Source organism: Ctenopharyngodon idella, chromosome 1 (genome assembly GCF_019924925.1).
Source record: "Ctenopharyngodon idella isolate HZGC_01 chromosome 1, HZGC01, whole genome shotgun sequence".
NCBI lineage: Eukaryota > Metazoa > Chordata > Actinopteri > Cypriniformes > Xenocyprididae > Ctenopharyngodon > Ctenopharyngodon idella.
Genome location: NC_067220.1, coordinates 25768573 through 25792219, shown reverse-complemented (window position 1 = coordinate 25792219; position 23647 = coordinate 25768573). Strand labels below are relative to the sequence as shown.

The following is a 23647-nucleotide window of genomic DNA, read 5'->3' as shown; positions in this document are numbered from 1 at the left end:
CCTCAAAATGTGATTCCCCTTTGTCAGACTTTGTCAGTCCGCCAGACTTTTTCACTTCAGTGAAAACTCAAGATCTTTGCCATTTAACATCGTGAAGGCCTTAAGATTAGACTGACCATATATGATGTGCTTCTGGTTAAATCTCTATTAGGAATTAATCACAGTGTAAAACATGTCATTTCCTGTTACCCACAGGTGGCGCTATGACTGTAACTGAATATTGCCATGTAGATGTCTTCAGGTCAGGACTCTAAAAAAAAAAGTGAAGTTTTGGACAGATCGGACACTGTATGCCCGAGTTACAACAACTTCCTGTTTCATTGCTTAACATCATGGTGAAACATCGAAATTTGTCAGGCTGCCACGGACACGCCCTTCAGCTAAAACTCAAGATCTTCGCAGTTTAACGTCTCAAAGGCCTTTAGATTAGACTGACCAGATATGACGTTGATCTGATTAAAGCTCTAGGAGGAGTTTGTTAAAGTACAACGTGTGGAAATGGCAAAAACTGCCAAAATTTTGCAGAGAAAATTCAAAATATCTCACTTCCTGTTGGGTTTACAGATTTTGCACCCATGGGCTTTTTTGTAGGTATTGGGCTGTCTACTGAATTTCATACTCGTACGTGAAACGTAGCGCGAAGGGCACTTAATTGAAATTTTGTAGGTGGCGCTATCGAGCCATTTTGCCACACCTAATTCTAAAAACCATATCAGACATAAATTTTCACCACTTCTGACGCGTGTGCAAAGTTTCATGAGTTTTCGAGCACGTTTAGGGCCTCAAAAATGTGATTCATTTCGGAGAAGAAGAATAATTGGCCGAGCAATTCCAATACGGTCCTCACACCATCAGTGCTCGGAATATTGCTCATTGGGTCAGCAGGGTCAGACAAAAACAGGTGGAGAAGAAAAGACATGTTAACTGCAAAATAATTAAGAATTAATGTGAATAATTAAGTGTGAAACTATCAGGAACCATTTAGTCTCCAGTGCCACCATTTTCCAGAACTGCAACCTACCTGGAGTCTCCAGAAGTGCAAGGTGTCAGGATCTTAGAGACTTAGGTTAGGTAAAGAATCCTAAAAAAATGACCCCCGGTTAATGTGAATCACAAGCTGAAGTGTTGAAAAATACATGAATACTGTTTTTTTTATAGGCTTTATAGACAGACAGATTGAGAGTGACTCTTGAAGGACCAGCACCACATCCTCTTGTACCACTGTTTGAAGAATTTATCTTCCAGAATCTGGCAGTAAGTTTTGGGTGTTCATTTTTAGTCCATCTCTTATCCTGAAAAGTCAGTTTTGCAGAGATGGACTAAAAGTGATGTTCCAAAACTTACTGCCAGATTCTGGAAGATAAATTCTTCAAACAGTGGTACAAGAGGATGTGGTGCTGGTCCTTCAAGAGTTTTGCTGTCCATTGGTCATGCCTTAACTTTGCAATTTCTTGTATTGCATTAGTATTGCATTCTTCTCATGACCATTTAATTCAATTTTTGACTTTTCAGTCTGAGTTAACTCTCTTTTTTGGCTCATTTTGCCTGTAAAAGAAAACCTGCCTAATAATTATGCACACCTGAATATTAGGCGTTTTTAATTTCCAGCCTTCATGAACAATTATTTATCACTTATAAATGATTAGTTATTAGGATTAATGTGGTTTGGAGTTGGTAAAATGTACCTGTAAAAAAATATGATCAGAAAATCAACTTGCATAATAATTATGCATGCTCTGTAGTGAACTTCTCCCTTTGTGTTCAACAGATGAAAGAAAGTCATGTGGGTTTGGAATGACATGAGGGTAAAGAACTGATGACAGCATTTTTTAATTTGGGGTGAACTATGCCTTTAAAGTTCTTTCACCACACCCACTGTTTTCAAGGCATTAAAATTCAGCCTCTCTCGTGTCTAGGGCCCTGTATACACCTGGTATTAAGATGAGTTTTGGTCAATCGGATCACAAGTGGACGATGCTAAATACAGGTGTAAACAGGGTCTAAAACATTTTGAGCTTGTCCACTTTCGACCACTTCCAGAGGTAGTCGAAAACACATTTGACCGGATTGCTTTCGTAGTGTAGGCACTCATGTGGTCAAATGTGTTCGAACAACCACAAAAGACTGCCTACTGACTTAATGTGTAAACATTATGGGACGGGATTTAAACTTTGTTGGCTGGAGACCCGAGTTTGGTTGAAGATGAAAAACATATCAAGCACAATGTTTTCTCACCATTCCTGATTTCTAACATGCACTCACAGCGTTCGGCATGGTCTTGCGGTTATCAGAGCAGAAATGAAAGCTGATGCTCTCCGTATGTTTTACGTCTTCTCAGTGTGTTCTCAATGTAAATTGCATGAGCTTATTTTGTCCATTAGATCAAAAGATCTGAAAACAAAACAAAAAAAATTTATAGTACCTGCCCATTGACCTTCCCCTCGAAGAAATCAGGACAGAAGTGGTTGAAAATGGACAAAAGAGATGGATTAAAACACCAGATGTAAATGGGTATGTGTCTCCCTCATTTACTTGTGATCTGATCGACCAAAATGCATCTTAATACCAGGTGTAAACAGTGCCTTGAGGTGATTTCAAGAGTCTGTTCATTCAACCATGAGAACTTCAAAGATAGTATTTTGTGTACATAATGAATATACAGCTGGTTAATATGCAGTAGAGTCTGTGTCTACCAGAAGCTGATGTCAATGTGTGTTAATAGTTGGCTGGATGGTCTGAATAAGCCCAGTACTAATCTGTTCCTCTACTCATCTCTAAAACTAAAGCAGACAAGCTTAAAAAAAAAAAAAAATACAGTTACTTTTTAAACATAATTTGAAAGTTTAATTTTTGTTTAATTTTTTCTTTTGTTTCAAAAGCAAAATAAATGGCTGACCGATGCCAATATAGCAAAGCAGAGTGGAGGACAGCCAAGGATCCAAAAAGCCCTGGGTATACTTAGTTTTTTTTACGCGTACATGCACAGTTGAACGCACAGCCTTGGAAAGTATACTTCATTTGACTTTTACACATACACAGGCGTTCGACGCATACGCAATTTCTCGCAATCTCTCGCCACGAGTTACAACCCATGTAAACATCTTTGTATTCTTTCAAGCTAGAGTTGTACAAATGAGGGTACTTTCTAACCTCTTTGCACAATCTCTCATCTATGTAGGCCTCCATAGTCGCTGTAGCTTGAATGCGTTCCGGTCTGTTCTGTTTATGCAGTTTTTCTTTGACTACCTTGTGAATCGACGCCCCAGGGCACGATTGACACCTTGTGGATAAACTAATTACTGCAACAACAACAAAAAAAATTAAATGTGCATGTGCGACCTGTGTGTACAAGTATGCGCGGATACAAAAATCCGGTGGTGTGTGTACTCTTCTGATGACGATATTCACGTCACGCGCACTGTGCGCTGATCCCCGTATACGCGTAAAAAGTGAACTATACTTTGAGCTAAAGTCTGAGACCACACTGAAAATCTGGGATCCAAAATGTGAATAAAAAAAAGAAAATAAAACAATTTTAGGATTTAAAAAAAATACAATAAAGAAACAGTAAGATGTACAAAGAAGAATAACAAATAAATACTTAGTTAATTATATAAGAAAATTTGTGAAACTGTAACAGTTATGTTTCAGTGTGTTTTAGGGTAAGTTTACACGTTAACAAAGTACTAAAAACGGAACAGATGACACAGTTCTTTGTACAGATGACAACGTTATCAAAAAGATCGCCGTTCCCATGGATCCACGAAAATGACTAAAAACATTGTATTATGCATGCCAGTCAAGTAGTTAGCAATGTCACTTTGTAAAGAAAGACTACACGCCTGCACACATACGCATTCTTTTACCCCTCATTTACACTGCACGCATCCGCGTTACGGCTGCGAGACGGCTACCGGAGCTGATCCGCGGCCATTCTAGTCAATGCTTGTGTTTACACCGGCCACTTTGCTAAACATAGGCAGCAAGTCTATTTTTGACGGACGCCGCATCCAAGCCGTGCAGTTTAAATACAAAATAAAGTCAAAATAATCACCCTGTGAAGACTCCTGCTCATATTTCACGTCAATAGGAGGCCAGAAATTGACGACAAGAGATTCGAAGTTGAAAAACTTTCAATATTTTTGTCCTTATCTGTAGACTACAGCAAAATAAAGCATGGCATAGCAATAAACACAATTAAACTGGACAAAATATAACCATTTAGCCTTTCCACTAATACCATTGCCTTGCATTCTACCGTATCTTCTCCCTCTACTCCGGCCTCTTCTCGTCTTCCTATATCCTCAGCTCTTCTTGCTTCTCCTACATTCTCAACTCTTTCTACCTCTTCCACTGTTCCTCTCCCTCTCAGTATTACCCTTCCTCTATCCTCTCCAAAACCTCTCACTCTTACATCTCTTCCTTTTCTCATTCTTCTTCTGTTTTTGTTGTTGTTTTTTTTCTTTCCCCTTTTATAGTTTTTGTAATTGAGATAGCTGTGTAAACAATTAGGAAATTTGCATTTCCTGTGTTGTGTGTATTACTAACTCAGCAGATATTTATTTGGGGCTAACTGAGAACATTCCAAGTACAACTGAGATTTTAACAAATAACGGAGTTTTGTTTGTTGTGTTTGGAAAAATGGTACACAAATGATTGTGATTTTTGTAAAAACAATAAAAAGAGCTGCAACTGTTTTTGCCTGATATATAAAAGTTTTGGTTAGCTGTATGAACTACTGTGAAAACATTTGGGAATTTTATGCACAGTGTTTTGAGAAAATGATGCATGTGATTTAAAATTTGCATGAAATGAAGGAAAATTTACAACCAGTTTAGGACAATTACAAAGTGTTCAAATGACTGTGTTAACTGTATTGAGAACAGTGACCTGAGTTTGGAGAAATGTGTAAACTGTAATAGTCTACAATTAATTTTTTTGACAGAAACTTTCCTTAATAAGCCTTTATCTGACCGAGATGTCTTGTGCTGTAAATTTCTCATAAATCTTAAGATAGTTCTATAATCTCCATTCAGTTTTCACACAATATTAGTTGTTTTCATGCCTTTTGCATAACATTGCACCATTTCATGCTTTTTATCTTCAGAAAGATCTTTCTTCCAATATTGCATGAGAACTGTGACTTGCTTAATAATGTGGGCAGTGGTGTAATGTAATGAAGTAATAATACTTCGTTACAGTACTTGAATATTTTTTGGAAGAACCTGTAGCCTACTTTACTTGAGTTTTTATATTTCGGTCAACTTTTACTCCACTACAATTCACAAATAAAATGTATACTTTTACTCCAATACATTTCCCCAAAGCATTTTCGTTACTTGCTACAAAATAAAGTCGGAAGAACATAGACTGCAAGCAGGCATGTGCAAACAAGTGCTCGCACAACCGCGGTTGATTTCATTTCCGTTTCTGGAGCGGCTGAGAAGAGTGCGCTGTCATTATACAGTACAAGAGCGGCCTCTAGAGGCGAAATAAAAACTCTTACTGATGCCTCGTAGAGTTTGTTTTGACACGCGACGTGAGGCTGCGCTGCACAGAGCTGGACACTTCAAAAACGGATTTCAAACAAAGACAACAAAGCGGTATGTTATACAGTACACTATAGTACATGTTTTAATATCACTATAAAGTAATTAGTTTGTTGACTAAGATGCTTCATTAGTGGAGAACAGCCATTCTGGTAAAATATCTATAGTTTTACTCAAGTACTTTATCCACCACTGAATGTGGAACAGCCTCTTTAAGTTTCCATTTACCAAATTAGACCTGGCAAACTATTTAACAAACCTGTCTGAGATTGATACCAGTTATCTAAAAAGATATGGAGAAATAAAACAAACAAACACTTTCTTTGAAAAACTAAAACCTGAATGTTTATTGCACTGAAATCCTTTTGATGTGTCACTTGCATAATAATTTGGAACACAGTGTATTTTACAAAACATGTTGTGTTCCAAATTTTAGTTTGATACCTCAAAAAATTAATTTAGTCTTTTCCACTTGATGACATCCAGGCTCCATATAGGTGCTTCCTTGGAGACCATATAAGGAAGCACCCAGTTTTTGCGCAGCTTGTCAATGAAGTATGGCTCCAAATGCTAATCCATCTGAAAGCACTACGAGTTTGAGTTGTTTATAATGTGCATTTGAAAAAGCAACACCTTTCCAGACATGAAAAGCATTTATTAACATCTTGTCTAACAAAAGATAACATTTAATAGCATATTTTTACTCCAAACTCACTTCATAACGACAGTTGAGCATCCTTCTGTGAGATGATGTGGCTTCTTACACAGAATAAGGCAGTTGTGTGTTTATTAGTCATGTTTAATCAATCAAGGCATTTCAATCTTCTGTTTATTCAGCTACAGCGATAGTATGATTGGGATATATCGATTTCCTGGAATGGCACGTTATCTACTTCAGCGGTAGGGCATATTTGCAGTTTCTGCGCTAGAGCGCTTTCAGATGGAGAAGCATTTACTACTGATCACAGAGCCGTACAGCTCTGACAAACTGCACATAAAATAATCGCAGCCTTTGCCAAATCGTGTGCGGTTTAATTGAGATTAAATTGAGATTAATCATCCAGCCCAATTTCCATATATGGTTTGACTTCTATGGTAATGGTCATGGCCTCTGGTTAAAAATAGTCTTACCTTAATTCAGTGTGTTCAGATCTATGGGGATTAAATAATGTTTTCTAGAATGAGCAAAGTGGGTATGACCTCTAGAATATTAGTCAATCGCCTCTGTCTAATGACCAAGACTGACGAGTTTGTGATTATGAGATCATATACCCGGCTGGTGCGAGACTCATTATAGGAAGTGGTATAGGAATCCGGATGAAAGGGTGTAATTTTAATTAGGAGAAATTTCAATTAAATATATGACAGATCAAGATGGCGCTGGTGGAGCAGCAGCCTGTTGCACGCAGCATAGTATGTTTGTTTTAAAGTGTTTGTGGAGTGTTTCTATTAGTTTTTTTTATCCATTTTATTGTTAGTCAGTGTGAAGTAGTAGTTTTATTTTCAGTTTTAGACCTTACCTGTAACATAAACAATAAAATGTAGGGACGAGACCGGGAATTAAAAGAAATAAGAAGCAGAGGAGGAGGGCATGGAGAGGATCATTTAAACCTACCCTTCCATCCATTATCATCAATAGTATAGGCATGTCAAAGTCAACAACTTCTCTGTGTTAAAATCACTGAACTGGAAAAGTATTTGAAAGGATAAACACATTTTCTGCAAATGGAAATGATTCTTGTATATAGAGTGGTTGTGAACTCACCATCCACATTGTAGACTTTGAGGCCTGCCAGGTGTCTGGTGGCGCGGGACTTGGAAGCTGTTAGCATTGCAGGGTTATGGACAGTGAAGTCTTTGTAGTAGTTCTCTAATATAACCACAGCTGCCTTCTGGATGCTACACATGAAAAAGACCAGAAGATGAGTGATCATTATTTATCTGTTTATCACTGTAAAGCTGCTTTAAAACAATCTGTATTGTATAAAGCACTACATAAATAAAGGTGAATTGAATCGACTATATAATGTAACGACTGAACCGACCAAACACAAATTGTTGCAGTTAATCTTCACAACCCCTCACCCATGTAGAGTGATGTCTTGTTTCCCCACTGAGAATTATCACCCTTTGCTCTCCTCACACACTTCAAAGACACTTGAGGGATAGTGCCTGCTTAGAAAAGAAACCCATGCAGTCCCATAGATATGGAATTCCACTGATTCACTGACAAATCTGCTTAATGAATGAACATGCATTTCCCCAGTACATTTTGTGTATTATTACTTCCTCTATATTGTCTTTTTATATTGTATATTGTTATACATGCCTGATGATAGAACTAATATTTAATATAGCCCCATCTATGCAGTGTCTCCTATCGAAATAATCCTCATTTAATGACTCACACTTTGGGTGGACATCACCTTCTAATAGAATGCATTGTATGCTTGTTATATTAATCAGAGCTTATAAGCACACAAACTACCAGATCTGTGTTCATGCAAATGAGTCAGCTTCCAAACATTTCCCACTTGGAAACTGCACCTTTCTCATTGGTTAAGCTAAAATTCAAGGGGTGTATCCTCTGTGGAACTTAAAAGCCAACACAAAATTCCCTCCAGCTCTTGCTGCTTCTCCTGATTGCTGTTCTTGTGAGACCTCACCTGGCAGATGCGCTAGCAGCTCAACACACCAAGCCATGTGTACCTTCCTCGACCATAACAGAGTCAAACTAACACTGCAAGTCTATAATAGTTTCCTTATTCAAAGCAGAAGAAATCGATTGCAACTTCAGCACCATCGGACCGAACCATTGAGACTTTCTCCTGAGACTGTATATCCGGATGTTCTTCAACAGCTAAGGCAAATGCAAGTATCTATACTAAATCAATGTTTAGTTAGTTACAGTTTTGAATCCCTTTGTTAACAAAGGAGCTTTGTAGTGAGAAACTGATGATTCTTTCAAATGGTTAAATGACTCTTTTCCATAGCTTCATTCCCTGTTTATGTTCCGGTTTCATTCACTTTCACTTTCCATTTTATCCACGTATGCATGGTTGTGTGTATGTGTTGGTTTAGATTAGTTATGTGTTCATGATTTAGTTAAATAAAATTTTTGCGTACATTCTTGCAATTTAATTCTGGTCTTCAATGTCAATTTAAGGATTGTGATCACAGCTACATGCTAAGAATTTTTTTTTCCTATTATAACTGACAAGTTATTATGCCTTTTCTTGAAGAACACCCAACAATATATTATTAAATTGTATATAAATCAATTTATTTACGAGTTTCATGCTCGGTTTTTTTCCGTTTTATTTGTTGTACCCGTTTCTGAATATTGCTTTATGTACACTAAAATATTACACTATTCAGAAACTGTTGCAGTTATTTTTCTAAATTTTAGTTTTTCTGTTGATTGAAATAAAATAATGCTTGATAATATTGTTTTTAATATGAGAGAAATCATTGCCTACCACTGCAGTTCAATTTTTTCCCTCTGCAGAACAAAGTGTTTAACCTGACAGTTTAATCAAGACTTGCCCGACTGGTCAAATCTCCCCATTTCATTTCTTTGCAAGATTAACATAAGGATGAACATCCTTCCCATATTATTATTTTTTTTTATTTCAAAGTTTGCAGTTATTTGACTGCTGTTTTCTTTAACCCTTTAAGACCTGAAGGCATTTTTTTTCTGAACATAAAATTAAAGATTCATAATTTCAAAACTATAGCAAGGAGAGGTAGGTAGGTAGGTATCATTTGATAGAACACTTTTTAAAAATTTCTTTTTAGAAAATATAAATTACAGTCAGTGATGTGAATAACAGCGTTATAAATAAACGGCGTTACTAACAGCGTTACTTTTTCAGTAACGAGTAATCAAATTAATTACTTTTTCTCCCGTTACAACGCCGTTACCGTTACTGACCAAAAAAAAAAAAAAGCTGCGTTACTATAATTGAGCACTTAAGAGGTTTTCATCCGAGTAGTCTCTCTCTCAGCCATAGGACCTGCAAAGTTTTATCTCTGGTGTATGTTGGGGTGGGACACATGCTAACTGATGATGATTGGTGTGTGACTAGAGATGATATACCTACAAAGCGTTTTGTTGTAAAGAAATAGTACAGAAATAGTGGTCTGCGCCTCACGAACCGACACGCAGCCGCTTAGACGAGTGGTTCCTGCCTGGACGCCGTCACGCGCCCCCTCAGCGGGCAGCACCCTTCTTCCCTGAGGTCCACGATGAGCTCACGAAGTTGTGGCGCTCCCATACTCAGCCCGCCTACATCCTCCTGCCTCTCACGCTCTCACTTTCGCTGACGGTGCTGAGCAGAAAGGTTATGAGAAGCTGCCTCATTTGGATGAAGCTGTGGCTGCACACCTGTGCCCAGCCTCCGCCACTGGATGGAAAACGAAGGTCGCCCACCCATCCAAGCCCTGCTGCACTACGTTGGCCCTTGCTGGACAGGCGTACTCATCAGCCAGCCAGGCAGCTTCTGCACTCCACACCATGGCGGTACTCCAGGTGTACCAGGCTAAGCTCCTGTGGGCCCTGGATGAGGCTGGTCATGACTCAGCCACCTTCAAAGAGCTGCGCAGCACCATGGACCTGGGCCTGCGCGCCACCAAGACCACGGCTCAGGCTATTGGGCGTTCGATGGCCAGCCTGTGGTTAACGCTGACCGAGATCAAGGACGCGGACAAAGCCGTCCTCCTCGACTCCCCCGTCTCCCCCACTGGTCTCTTTGGTCCCGCTGTTGATGGTTTTGCTGAGCGCTTCACAGCCGCACAGAAGTCATCCCAGGCTATGCAACACTTCCTGCCAAAGCGCTCCAGCTCTGCTGCTTCAAGCCGCCCCAAACCTGCACCAGCTCAGTAGCCACCCAAGGCTACACCGCCAACCACTCAGCCCGTGCCACAACCTGAGCACCGGCAGCGCTCGCGCTCTGCTAAGTGCCACCCCCTGAAGCGACAGGGACCCCAGCCCAAGATAGTGCTGGACCCTGTGCCTCAGAAGTCGGCATGATGCCCGAGAAAGGAAGAGGAGAAGGTTAAGTCCCGCTGCGGCCGGACCACCTTCCAAAATGCCTCGCTATATTTTCCTGTCACCCCGATCAGTTCCGGGTGCTCAAGAAAAATGTGTTTGTTGCCTGCACAGAGCCTGTTCAAACACCCTGGCAGTGCACCGCTGTTATAGCGAAAGTAATAAAAAAACAAACATTCTCAAAAAGAGAGCAAATTTCCTCTTCCACCCCATGTGCACCACAGTCCCTCACAGTGACTTAGTGCCAGAACCTATCTAGCCCTTTGCCACGTGGGCCGAGGCCTGGCAGGCCATCCCCGGAGTGTCAACTTGGGTGCTGAACATAATAAAACGAGGTTATGTACTCCAATTCGCTCAACGAGCCCCGTTATTCAACGGCGTGGCCCAGGCCTCTGTGGAAAGCAAGGACGTGCACATCCTGTGTTCAGAGGACACCATGCTGGCAAAGCATGTTTTTGTTGTAAACGCATATTACTCAGACTCATTGGAGGGTGAAAACAACGCAACAGGAGCATGTTGGAGGCTTGATCTGAACGTGTAAAGTCTCTAATTTTGTATGCAAAAAGAATTATTGTGCTATTTGGTTTCAGTTTATATTGGTTCTAAAAAAGAAACACGCAAACTAGGTCTTAAATGGTTAAAAGGTTAAATTCCATCATATCAAAACTAATCTGGAATAAAAAATAAAAAAAAACCTAGACTCAAATTTTCTATTTTACTGAAACCAAGGGAACTAGGACCGGTCTCACTCCCTAATTTCCAGTTATATTTTTGGTCCGCCCAGATTAAAAATATGATAAATTGGTTTCTTAATAGAATGGATTCATGGTGGATAGAGATTGAATCTTCGAGGTGTTTCAGAAGTTTTTATGTGCCTTACCATTTATTTACAGAGTACATAGAATTGATTTAGTGTCCAATATTTTTATGGTATCAAACACTCTCCTGGCATGGAAAGATGTTTTGAAGTATCTGACTATTCCACATATCTTATCTTCAAAATATTCTATTTTGTTCAACCCTGACCTACCCCCTGCCATTAAGAACACTGGTCTTCGATCATGGAGACTGAAGGGAAATTTGGGCCCGGACCAGTTATTTGACAAGGGCAGTCTAAAATCATTTCAGTTGTTAAAACAGGAATTTAATTTAGCCAATAATGATTTCTACAAATTTTTGCAACTACCACAATTTTTTAATCTCAGCGATAAGGACTGGCTATCCGTCTGCTCCGACGTCTTCTTCTTTGCTTCAATATCAAGCCATGAGCAAAACTTTAAGTTCATTTACAGGACTTTAACACCGGTTCATCTCCATAAGATTTTTCCTAATGTTTCCCAATTGTGTTTCAAGTGCAAGTCTAATATTGGTACTGTGATGCATATATTCTGGAACTTTGACATGAGCAAGGTGTACTGAAAAGAGATACATAAAATTGTTCAGAAGATCATTGGTAAATATTTTGCCTTATCCCAGAGTAGCTATCTCTTGAATTGTAAAGCTAAATTACACCTTGACTATGGTCTAAAATGTGTGTTAGATCTTTGTACCTATTTGGCAAGAAAATGTATTCTTTTGTTGTAGTCCACTTCCTCATGTCCCTTCCGTTAATATGTAGTTGAATCAAATTGCTACTTTCCTACCTTTAGAGAAATTTACTTTTGACTTACGCCAGAAGTCTAATGTTTTCTGGCTTATTTGGTCCCCTCTCTGGAACTTCCTTGAGAATGTACTGTATGTTGAATGTCTTTATTTCTTGATTCTTGTTTATTTTGGTGCTATTACCCTTCACTCGGTCCTTGAACTACCAGTTGATGGATGATTGTATATGCTGCCATGAGACACCTGTACCACTGTTTTGTAATTGTAAAACTATATAAAAAAAAAAAAGAAAGAATCTGTTAACCAAGCCATACTGTAATGTTTGGCAGGAATGAAAGAGATGGCAGGCATAGAGTGATTTAGAATCAACATAATGTCTCGGTTACAAATGAAGAAGGGAACGGAGACGTTATGTCAGAACATTCTGAGAAATGGGGTCTCGCCTTAGAGCCCAATCACCTTCGAGTGATACAAAAATGAGCCAATGGTATGCTGAGTATAATTATACATATACAGTATCTCACAGAAGTGAGTACACCCCTCACATTTTTGTAAATATTTTATTATATCTTTTCATGTGACAACACTGAAGAAATTACACTTTGCTACAATGTAAAGTAGTGAGTGTACAGCTTGTATAACAGTGTAAATTTGCTGTCCCCTCAAAACAACTCAATACACAGCCATTAATGTCTAAACCGCTGGCCACAAAATATATATTATAAAATATTTTCAGAAATGTGAGGGGTGTACTCACTTCTGTGAGATACTGTGTGTGTGTGTGTGTGTGTGTGTGTGTGTGTGTGTGTGTGTATATATATATATATATATATATATACACACACACACACACACACACACACAATGATTATAAAATCCTTAAACTCTGTTTATGTAATACTTTTTTCTAAAATCTATTAATGCTTCACTTTCAAAAGAAGGCTTCCAGGCAGTTGTGTAGGAGCTAAACATGTAGAGAAATTAACACCCCTGAGCTATGGCCATTACTATAAACTATATCTCAGTTCATTTTCCAAGATACTATGTAGCATTCAAGTAACAAGTTTATCTTGAAGAATAAAAGAGCTTAGTTTTTTTTCAATTAAAATTTCTTTAAACGGATAGTTCACCCCGAAATGAAAATTGTGTCTGGTTACCAACATATTCTTTAAAATATCTTCTTTTGTGTTCAACAGAAGAAAGAAACTCATCTAGATTTGGAACAACTTGAGGGTGAATAAATGACAGAATTTTAAGTTTGGGCTGAACTATTCCTTTAAAGCTGCAGATCCACCTTATGTAGACCTTCATCTCTTAAAATTTCACAAAATAGCCATGCCAGTCACTTTCTCAATAAACACAAGATGATTTTTTTGTGATTGTGTTTCAGTGAAAACAGGCTAAACTGAATGGAAATCAGTTACATTCCTCAAATTTAATACAGATTCAGAAATATGAATGATTACCTGATTAAGCAGTAATCAGGGAGCAGGAGTTAAGGCACAGGATAGCATCAAGTCCCAGGTCAGGTGAATTATGCTGTCGACAACAACCCAATGTATAATCAATGTCAGAGGTCAATTTCATACTACAATAGCTAGGTGTGTTCAACATCGTCTGCGGCTGGATGCAACCGATCGGCGAGAGTAGCCGCTTGCTGTCAGGGAGGAGCTGAAAAGACATGATGTCGAACACTTTCTGCTTCCCGCAGTGACGCTCGTGCTGCGTTTGCATAATTTACCACTGCTGAAGGGAAATAAATGCAATATTTGACTAATACACTAATGTTTCAAAGACATTTTCATTTAATACTTTATGTACTGCTTACAGCGTCTGTTTGTACAAGAATAAAGTTCAAATTAAGCCTATACTATTTAAATACCAATGTAGTGGGGTCTATTTTTTTTTGTCAGTTTTATTTTGATAAACATGACACAATATAACATTGCGACTACATGAGAAGAGCTTTAACTGTTATAAAAATACATATTTGTGAGCATTAGTGGAATTGAAGGTGTGAGAATGAACACAAAACACACGTGATCGTTGTCATGCGGTGAATCCGGCCAATCGTGACAGAGCTAGGTCGTCGTCAGAGTTTGTGAAGTCGCTCTTGAGATGCTGCGCATAATGAATTAGCCGGCTGCTCTCAAATCGCTCTTGCGATACTTTGATGCCATACGTCACAGTCACATGGCGTCGGCGCTGTCTCAAGTTGGACAAAATTTCTAACCAGCATGCACTGCTTTATGATGTGGATCAGTCTGTGCAGTGCTGCATGAAGTCGAACAAGCCTGATTTTCAACCATTTTTCAACAGACTTCCTAAAATCATGAAGATCCCCCCTTAAACAAAGCCCCCAGTGGATTAGAGCAAATAAAAAAAAAGTGGTTAAAAATGCCCATTGCGGTTTGAATATGCCCCACTGATTGGGAAACACCCACTAGTGTTCTGCAGAGATAAATACCTGCATGATCTTGTGGTCATCAACTACAAATCACTGTTAGTTCCACTGTCTCCACCCATGTGTGCTGTCGACTTTCATCAAAATTTCAATGCCGATCAAATACACTTTAAACATTGAAATGTTAATCTCAACCAAAACTCAGGACAGGAACAAAGCATCAGACAAAGATCAGATTAAACCTGAAAATGGGTTAAAACCGAGCAGTGTCAGGCAAGCCATCTAACTACTCTCGTCTCACTTTTCTTTCTTCACTTCACGAATTTACACTTACAAATAAGTCAGATAAGTAAATGGTACAGTATGTGTATTTGGCGTGCTGTCCGAGGAGAGGGCTCCGAGCTCGGTATTTGGCCCGAACCCCGAGTACTCCCTCCGTATTCTGGTTAGGAAGATAACCAGGCGAGTGTGAGGAGACGGGGTGGTGGAGGGATGCTGAAAATCTGTCGAGGAACATAGGTGAGTCGACTGCGTATTTATGATATCCTCCACTTATGCTGATTGGGTAGACATGTTGATTACTGATTGCTGACTGCTGGTTGGAATGACCACTGTTGGCCCCTGCGGTTATCACTTTAAGAAACAGAAACTTAAATTTAACAAACAAAGATGAACCTTTCTCTAAATTTAGCTTAATAAAGAAACGAAAAAGGATTACAACTACTTTTCCATTTAAAAAAAATCTGAACAAAGGCTGTGTTATGGGAAAAAAAAAAACAAAAACAAAAAAAAACAAGAATTCTGACAAGCTGTCAGACATGGGCTGGGCTTGGGCCTGAGCGTCTCGGGCCAGGGCCAGGGCTGGGCAAGGACCTAGTTTTGAGGCCAGTGCAAGGCTCTAAGCTGGATGACGTCCTGGGATGTCATATTACTCTATTACTTCTACGAATCCTTTATGGAGAGTGTAAGCGTTCAACGTTCAGATAATGGCTGTGGTCTTTAGCATCCTTGTTAGTGCGCCCACCTCTCACACCAAAGAATAAGGTTCGAATCGAACCGTATTCTTCGCCGTGACAGGAGGGCGCACTAACAAGGACTCTAAAGACCACAGCCGTTATGGTGCCTTCACACTAGAGTGCCTCGAGGCCAGAGGACTGAGGTTTACACGCACAGCTCTTACTGGCCTATTACACGGGCAAGTGTGTTCATGTGAATAAATCTAGATTTAAATTCAAAGAGACAAGTCGTTTTATTCTTATCCAAAACGAGGTGATCTGAACATTATGAAGCGCTTACACTCTCCATAAAGGATTCATGTGTTGGCCTTGTCACAGCAGACGAAAGTGCAGGGGACAAATTTATGCTTTATTAATAGTGTGGAGGACATGTCCCCTTGCGTATTGTACACCGATGTCTCTTTTCTGAAGCCACTGCTGCTGCATCCAGAAATCTTAAAGTATTTTTTTATGGCAGTCCCAGCCTAAACCTTATGAGTTTCAAGATGGGTGAAACCACATGTGAACTAATAAGAAGTTCTCTCTTTTCCAGGCTAGCTACGGGATCGTCTTCTTGCCCTCTAAAAGGTGTCTATCTGATGGCAATAGACATTTGTTTGTGCTAGTCCACCAAGATCCATTCGAAACGTAGCAAAACTCTCACCACTGTGGCAGTTAGAAAGGGGGCCCCGCCATAAAACTGAATATTCAGAATAGCAATTTTGCAATGTTGAGCTTTTAAAGTTGCAAAATTTCATCACTGTTAATAACGTAAATTGAGTATATACAAGTAGATATGGTTTTCCTTTCTGGAGTAGTTTATCTGTATTTTATTGAATGGGCTCTGTTGTGTAAAAAAAACATTAAAAATTGTTGACCACTATTTCCCAGTTTTTGCATTGCTGTTGTTTTATAGAAAACCCTATTCAGTGATACAAGTGGTTTAGTTTTCTGCAGTGGTCTCAAATCAATCTATTATAGACATTACACTGATGTAATGCTGCTTCATTGGAAATCATGTGTGCTTTGTTTATGCCAGAGAGTAAACATAGTAATATTGTGTTGTTCCTGTCACCTAGACAGAAAAAAAATTACACACATGGCTTCAAATCAGGATAACAGACTACACCAGCTGCTAAGAGTTACCCAAACACTTTTCAAAGTGAATGTGTGTATATGAGTGTGTTTGGGTAGCTTAACATGGCAACAGTTATACTGGTGTCAGATGACTCACCCAGAAGCTTGTGTGATTTGTTAAGCCCTGCTAACCTGATTGTAGTAAGCACACCATGTGCTTTCTATTTCCATACATGCTACAGAAACTCTATTACTGTCCACACTGAGGATGAGCAGAGACCTTATCACACAACAGACACTCAGAAGGAGACAAAATAAAAAGCAGAGGTGTCCTCCTCCTCTTTCAAAAACAGGTTTTTGTGCCACTGGCACTTGACAAGTGTTGTAGGATATCTCCTTCTGTTGCTAATCTGGGACTAGTGTTGCAGTATTTGCAGGATATCAGTATGAAAACTAAAAGGCCATTGGGTCTATGGAGGACAGCATCCATGCCAGATGCCTAACAAGAGACACAGATGTCTGAGCTCTTCCAGTGGTGACAAAGTGGAACTGAGCAGAGACACCAGGAAGTGCTTAACTTTAACAACATTACAGGGAAAAGGCAGAGATGTGTAAATCTAAAAGGATCTGTATGGCTGGCAGATTTGATACAGATATATTGTAGTTGAAGTGAACGGAAGGGAAAAGAATAGGAAATGAAATTTCTCTCCATTCTTGCCCTAAAATATTCTGGCACTCAATGGAGACCATATAAGAAAGAGAAAAGTGGTGACTGCAGTCTAAAACTCAGTGGAAGCGTTGCTTGTCGATTAAAGCCCGATTCGCTCATAAACCCAGGTTGTTGTTATGATACAGATAATGCAGTCATAATCTCATGTAAATACAGCAGATTGCAATATATATATATATATATATATATATATGGATAGAGATATTACACGTATACAATATATACTTACATATATACAAATTACAAAGGAGAATATAAGTGCAAAAAATATTCTAAAACCCAAATAATATTAGAATGGTATTAAAAATTAATTAACTACATAAATCTAGCAGTTTGTTGACAATGTTCTAACCTGAGTTGACCCAAGTTATAGTGTTTCGTCTCTCCATCCGTGGAGCGTGTGACACACAGAGAGAAGAAAGGCTGTAACTGTCTGAGCTCCAGCAGCACGATGGCCAGGTAGTGGATAAAGAGCAGAGCATCCACTAGTGAAACAGCATACTGCACAATCCCCTGGTAGTCCTCATCCTGGGACAGACAGAGAGACTGTCAGTGCATGTTACATACAGTAGAGCAGTGGTTTCCAAACTTTTTCTGCCGGGCCCCCATTTTGTAGAGAAAAATATTTTCAAGCCCCCCACCTCCATGCACCCACATAAAGATACTCTCAGACATGATATTGCTTGCAAAATCCTAGGATTTATTTGAAACATTGTAATTAATATAGTACCACAACTTCTTAACTTCAATGGGCTTCTCTTTTTGCTTGTGATGTGAAGTGGCGTCTTAACTTGTTCGGCTTCATACTGTTAGAAGGGACGCAACACACAGTGGACTCTCTTCATTACTCACCATTGTACTGGTGAATCCACGGGCAAGATATGACTCGTCATATTGTCTTGTCTTCAAAAAAACCATGTCTACATTGGACACGACAAAGCAAACGTTGCAACTCCATTCTCCATTCACAGCACACATCTGGTATAGACACGTTGTTTTAGTTGTTCGGCTTCATGCTTTCAGAAGCCAATACCTTGCGGCACACAATACACAGTGTTCTCTCTTCTTTACCCTCTGTTGTACTGGTGAATATGGGGCAAGATATTCCTTATTATATTTTCTTGTCTTTAAAATACAGTGCCTACACAGGATCCAATGTTGTCGTGTTGCACCGCACGCACAACAGCTTAAGGCTGTCTACAGTGGACGCAACAAAGCGAATATTGCAAATCCATTTGTCTTTTGTGTAAGAGGTAGAACAAGCGCTTGGAGTACGTCAAAAATATAACAGGGCATCATACTGTTGGGATTTGTTTTTTCACATCGCGCCACATCCAGTGTAGACAGTATCACTGATTTTAATGAGTTCTATTGTCTTTTGTCACATCACACAGCACACTTCTGGCATAGACACATTGTTTTGGTAATTGTGATGTTTGAAATAGATTCATCGGCTGCTTTTCTAGCAGTCTGTTATTCCAAAACAACAATTGCTACAACTGATAACACAGCTCAAGCCGGTATTGCCAGTCAACTTTAAGTAATAAAACGTCAAATTAATATTTTGTTTTTTTAATTATTTACTTATGTGGCAAGTAGTTGCATAATAAGTGGGATAATTTAGCACTTGGATCCTGTATAACCCTGAAGAGGTTTCTTTTGCATAATCTGCTGACTGTACAGTATGCCTTAAGCCCGGAACACACCAAGCCAACGCCGACGAACTAGTGGCGATGAAAGCAGACTGCTGGGTTGGCTCACGTCAACAGCGTCTGGGTCCAAAGTTGCCCTGACACACCAAACCAACGCTCGACACCCAAGTAGCACGTCCGTTTTGCGCCTGCGTAAGAAGAAATGCCTTTCTGTACCAGCAGGTGGCAGTAGCTAAACAGCCAATCAGAATGATCAGATGGCCCGACTGACCGACGAGCTCCGATGCTGATTCATCATGTTGAATCGGCCGAAAAAAAGCTGATGAGGACCAATTTCAGCCGACGGTGTGGAACACACTGAGAAAACTTAGTCGGCCGTCTAGCGGCTTGGTGTGTTCCAGGCTTTAGCCTTGCCCCTTCGTCCTTTTTATAATTCTGCACCCCCCAGTTTGGGAACCATTGCTAAGGGGACAAACTATAAACCCTATGCCAGGAAAATGCCAACACAAAATAACACAGACAGTGGATCCTCTGGATTTTTCTTTAATTTGTCATTCATCTGTACCTCTTAGGATAACCTAACCACAATATATTGGTTTAATTTTAATGTCATTGGTTGGTTTGTGGTTTATTTTTAACAACTGATACGTCATCCTGAGCAGGTATGTAAAATTTTCAGAAAAGTGGAATTAACTGTTGTATAAGTGGTCTTATGTTTTTGCTGGAAATGCTAAGGGAGAGCTTTATAGCTGTAGGGGGCTGCTAATAAAATTAGACATCCATAAAGGCAATATGTGCAGCAGGGGTATATGTAGGATTGAAAGCACAATAAAAGCTAAGGGCATTTTTTACACCTGGTTTGTTCGGAGCGTTTCTTTAGAAACCTTATTTTGGTTCGTCTGGGCAAATATGAACATGGCAATTGCGCTCTGATCTGCACCAAAACAATCAATCTGAGATAGGCTGCATGAGGTTATCTTTGAATGAAACGGACTCTGGAGCAGTTTGGATATTGTGAGAAAGCAATGCGACCCAACAGATCTTTTAACCTCTCACCTGTGAGTCCAGGATGCGTACTCCATAGAACAACCAATAGGAAAGCACAATCAGTAGCACCAATGTGGCCAGTAGGGCTCGAAAGATGAAGATTCTTGGCAAGCTAGCCTTGCGTGGCCTGAAGAATAAAGCCCACAGTGCCAACAACAAAATCAGCAGTTTAAATGCCACGGATATAAAGAGACCTTCACAGGCTGTTCCACAGGCTCTCAGTCTATCAGACCAGAAGAGGTGAGGCAGGATAATGAAGGCAAGTGGAGTCAGAAAGACCACCAGTCCCAGGATGACAGAGAGAGTGACACTTAGATAACGTTTGCAGTCTAAGCCCACGCTGTCGTCGAGGTCTTTGCTGATGCGAACAATGTCTTCCTGGGATAGAGAGTGTTCTGAGGTGCCAGTGACAGCTGTAGTAGTCTCACCCCAGTTATCATCCTGGAAAGAAGAGGGATATGAGAGAGAGAGAGGGATATATGAGAGAGAGAGAGAGAGAGAGAGAGAGAGAGAGAGAGAGAGAGAGAGAGAGAGAGAGAGAGAGAGAGATTAGACTCTAGTCTAATGAATATTTCAGCATCATTTGCATGCAGAGGGGGTAACCATAGAGACACAACTGATAAAAGAGTGAGAGAAATGTTATATGGGATCATATTACCAGACTTTAAGAAAGTAAATACACACACTTGCATATCATGGAAATGATGGTAGTGAAATTACATTTTTGGAAAAAACAGGCAAATAAAAAACATAAATAAAAACAGCTTTACTGAAAATTTCAAAGATAATCCATTCACAAGACATAAACCTTGAATTTTTTATTATTTTAATCACACATCACATGTCTCATATTTAATCTCAAGCAGGCTCTTCACTGACACTGTTTTCTACTTGGTAAAAAAAGTAAACTAATTTTATTATGGGCAAAAATGTGTGGTGGCAATGATACCACATCTGAAGAGGCAGTCGTAATTTTTGAAAACATAAATCATTTTATAAATCATTTAAATCATTTCCACACAAATTTATTTATTGTTTATCTCACTGTTTGTTTAGATCACCATAATTTAGTCAAAATAATTAATAATAGGATGCATTTTCATAGTTAAAGATCACAAGACACAAACAAGGGAAACACATGGCCAAAGGGAGCACATGGCAAACATGGAAACAAAGCAATGAAACATGACTATGACTACTGCAAAAAAAGACATTAAACATGAACCTGAAACAAAACTAAAACTAGACGTGACAATTTTAATGTGCTCCTTATGTAGCAAAAAGCAAAAAGTTTAAATCTTTAAATAAAAATCTACCCCAGATACACACAAGTTCCCTAAACCTGATGTATTACCTGTATAATGATGTAACATGCTGCTTAATCACCATTATAAGATGCATTGTTGTACCATGCAGTATTTAATTGGCTTACACTTTACTCTCAAATATGTGGGGTTCATTCAGTGAGCGGCTTTCTCATTCTCCACAATGTAATTTCTCTGCGATACTGCAGAAACAAACATGACAACTGAGGGCTACTTCGCAATTATTGTTCTCTGTCGTTTAGCTTTATTTAATGTTTGAATCATCACAATGGTTAAAAAAAAAAAAAAAAAAAAAAAAAAAAAATGGTAATAAAATATGACAAGATCTCAGTTAAACTGTGTCAGAAAAAAATAATCTTAATTATGTCAGATAACACTTAAGCAAAACATGGTCAGGTCAAAGTGTCTGAATAATTGTTGGTCCCAAATTTTTATCAATTTTACTGGTAGTCCACTGTATGAAGAATTATAGTGTCCTGCACCTACTAGTAAAAAAATATAAAAAATTATATCTAGTGTCTCAGTCTGAATAATTTTTGGTTTGACTGTATATTTAAAATCACACATTTAGGTATTACAGGTAAATCGAATTAAACTCATTGTCCACATGAAAAATTCTGCTGTGAACATTGCTGTTATGATCAATTAAGCTGTACACATTATTATACACACGTTTAATGTCAAGGTTCCTAAAGTGCATGCATAATTATTATGCAAGTTGATTTTCTGATCATATTTTTTTACCAATTCCAAACGACAATCTTAATAACTACAATTAATTTTGTATTTAATCATTTATAAATGATATATAATTGTTCATGAAGGCTGGAATTTAAAAACACCTTATATTCAGGTGTGCATAATTATTAGGCAGGTTTTCTTTTACAGGCAAAATGAGCCAAAGAGATTTAACTCAGACTGAACAGTCAAAAATTATTAAATGCTCATGAGAAGGATGTAATACTAGAAATTGCAAAGGTAAGGCATGACCATTGGACAGTGAAATGCTCATTGGGTCAGCAGGGTCAGACAAAAACAGGTGGAGAAGAAAAGACACGTTATCTGCAAAATAATTAAGAATTAAGGTGAATAATTACGTGTGAAACCATTAGGAACCCTTTAGTCTCTAGCGCCATTATTTTGAGGAACTGCAACCTACCTGGAGTCTCCAGAAGTTCAAGGTTTCAGGATCTCAGAGACTTAGGTAAAGGTAGGTAGGTAAAGGTTAGGTAAAGAATCCTAAAAAATGACCCCTACCTTAATAAGAATCCCAAGCTGAAGTGTTGTAAAACACATGAATACTGCATTTTATAGGCTTTATAGACCGACAGATTGAGAGTGACTCTTGAAGGACCAGCACCACATTCTCTTGTACCACTGTTTGAAGAATTTATGGTATATATTATAGGTGTATTTTTAATGCATTATAAAGCATTCATAATGCATTATAAACAACATTATAACATGTTGTATCAACTGATAAATAATCATAACAGTAGTTATAATACATTATAATACTTAGCTATTTGTAGTTATAACTTTTAAGAGTATGATGCATTATAACACCAGATGAACCCTGAATTTATAATGCATCATAAGGGTATTCTTATAATGCACACATAATGCCTTATTAAAAAATATATATATATAATGTATCATCTTATGAATAATCGTAACAGCAGTAATACTAATTACCTATTTGTAGTTATAACTATTAAGAATGAAGATTTATAACACAAAATGAACATAATTGTATCCACTTAAGCTATAATGGATTATATATCCCATTGTTTAATATTTTAATTTACCAAGTCTCATCTTGATATTGTTTACTGAAGATCTGCATAGTATCATTCTACATCTTATAAGTGGAATTTTACTGCTTATGATGACAAAAACAAAGTCTTCTTATAAACATCTAAAAAGCTGTAATGTAGTAATAATATTTATAAGTGGTCTTTGTCTGCTTTAAGTAACAAAATGAATGCTTTAAGAAACCATGAATGCTTTGTTATTGTGATGCTTAGAAAATAATATGTAAAATTAACAAAACAATACTGCACACACACTTACCTGAGTTATAACACTTCTAAATATTAAAGTCCCCCTGTAGTCAATAATTTTATCCTTTAAAACTCATCTTTGATCACCAAAATTACATATTTTAATGTTTTTTCCTGTGGAAAAAAAAAAAAAAAAAAAAAAAAAAAGCCTTA

The 23647-nt window shown here is 38.4% G+C and overlaps 1 protein-coding gene across 2 annotated transcripts in view; it reads right to left on the bottom strand.

Moving 5' to 3' along the window:
- LOC127514150 (vang-like protein 1) overlaps positions 1-23647 on the bottom strand; it is a 63584-nt gene that overhangs the window by 8409 nt on the left and 31528 nt on the right. The window contains exons 4-7 of one of the 2 annotated variants that reach the window (XM_051896660.1): positions 20116-20547; positions 17760-17935; positions 7315-7448; positions 2297-2391 (exon numbers count right to left, since the gene is read on the bottom strand). In XM_051896660.1, the coding sequence (XP_051752620.1) occupies positions 2378-2391; positions 7315-7448; positions 17760-17935; positions 20116-20547 (756 nt within the window). In that variant the 3' untranslated portion in view covers positions 2297-2377. Of the gene's footprint in view, positions 1-2296; positions 2392-7314; positions 7449-17759; positions 17936-20115; positions 20548-23647 lie in introns of those variants that run through there. The other variant, XM_051896650.1, reaches the window with a different exon arrangement.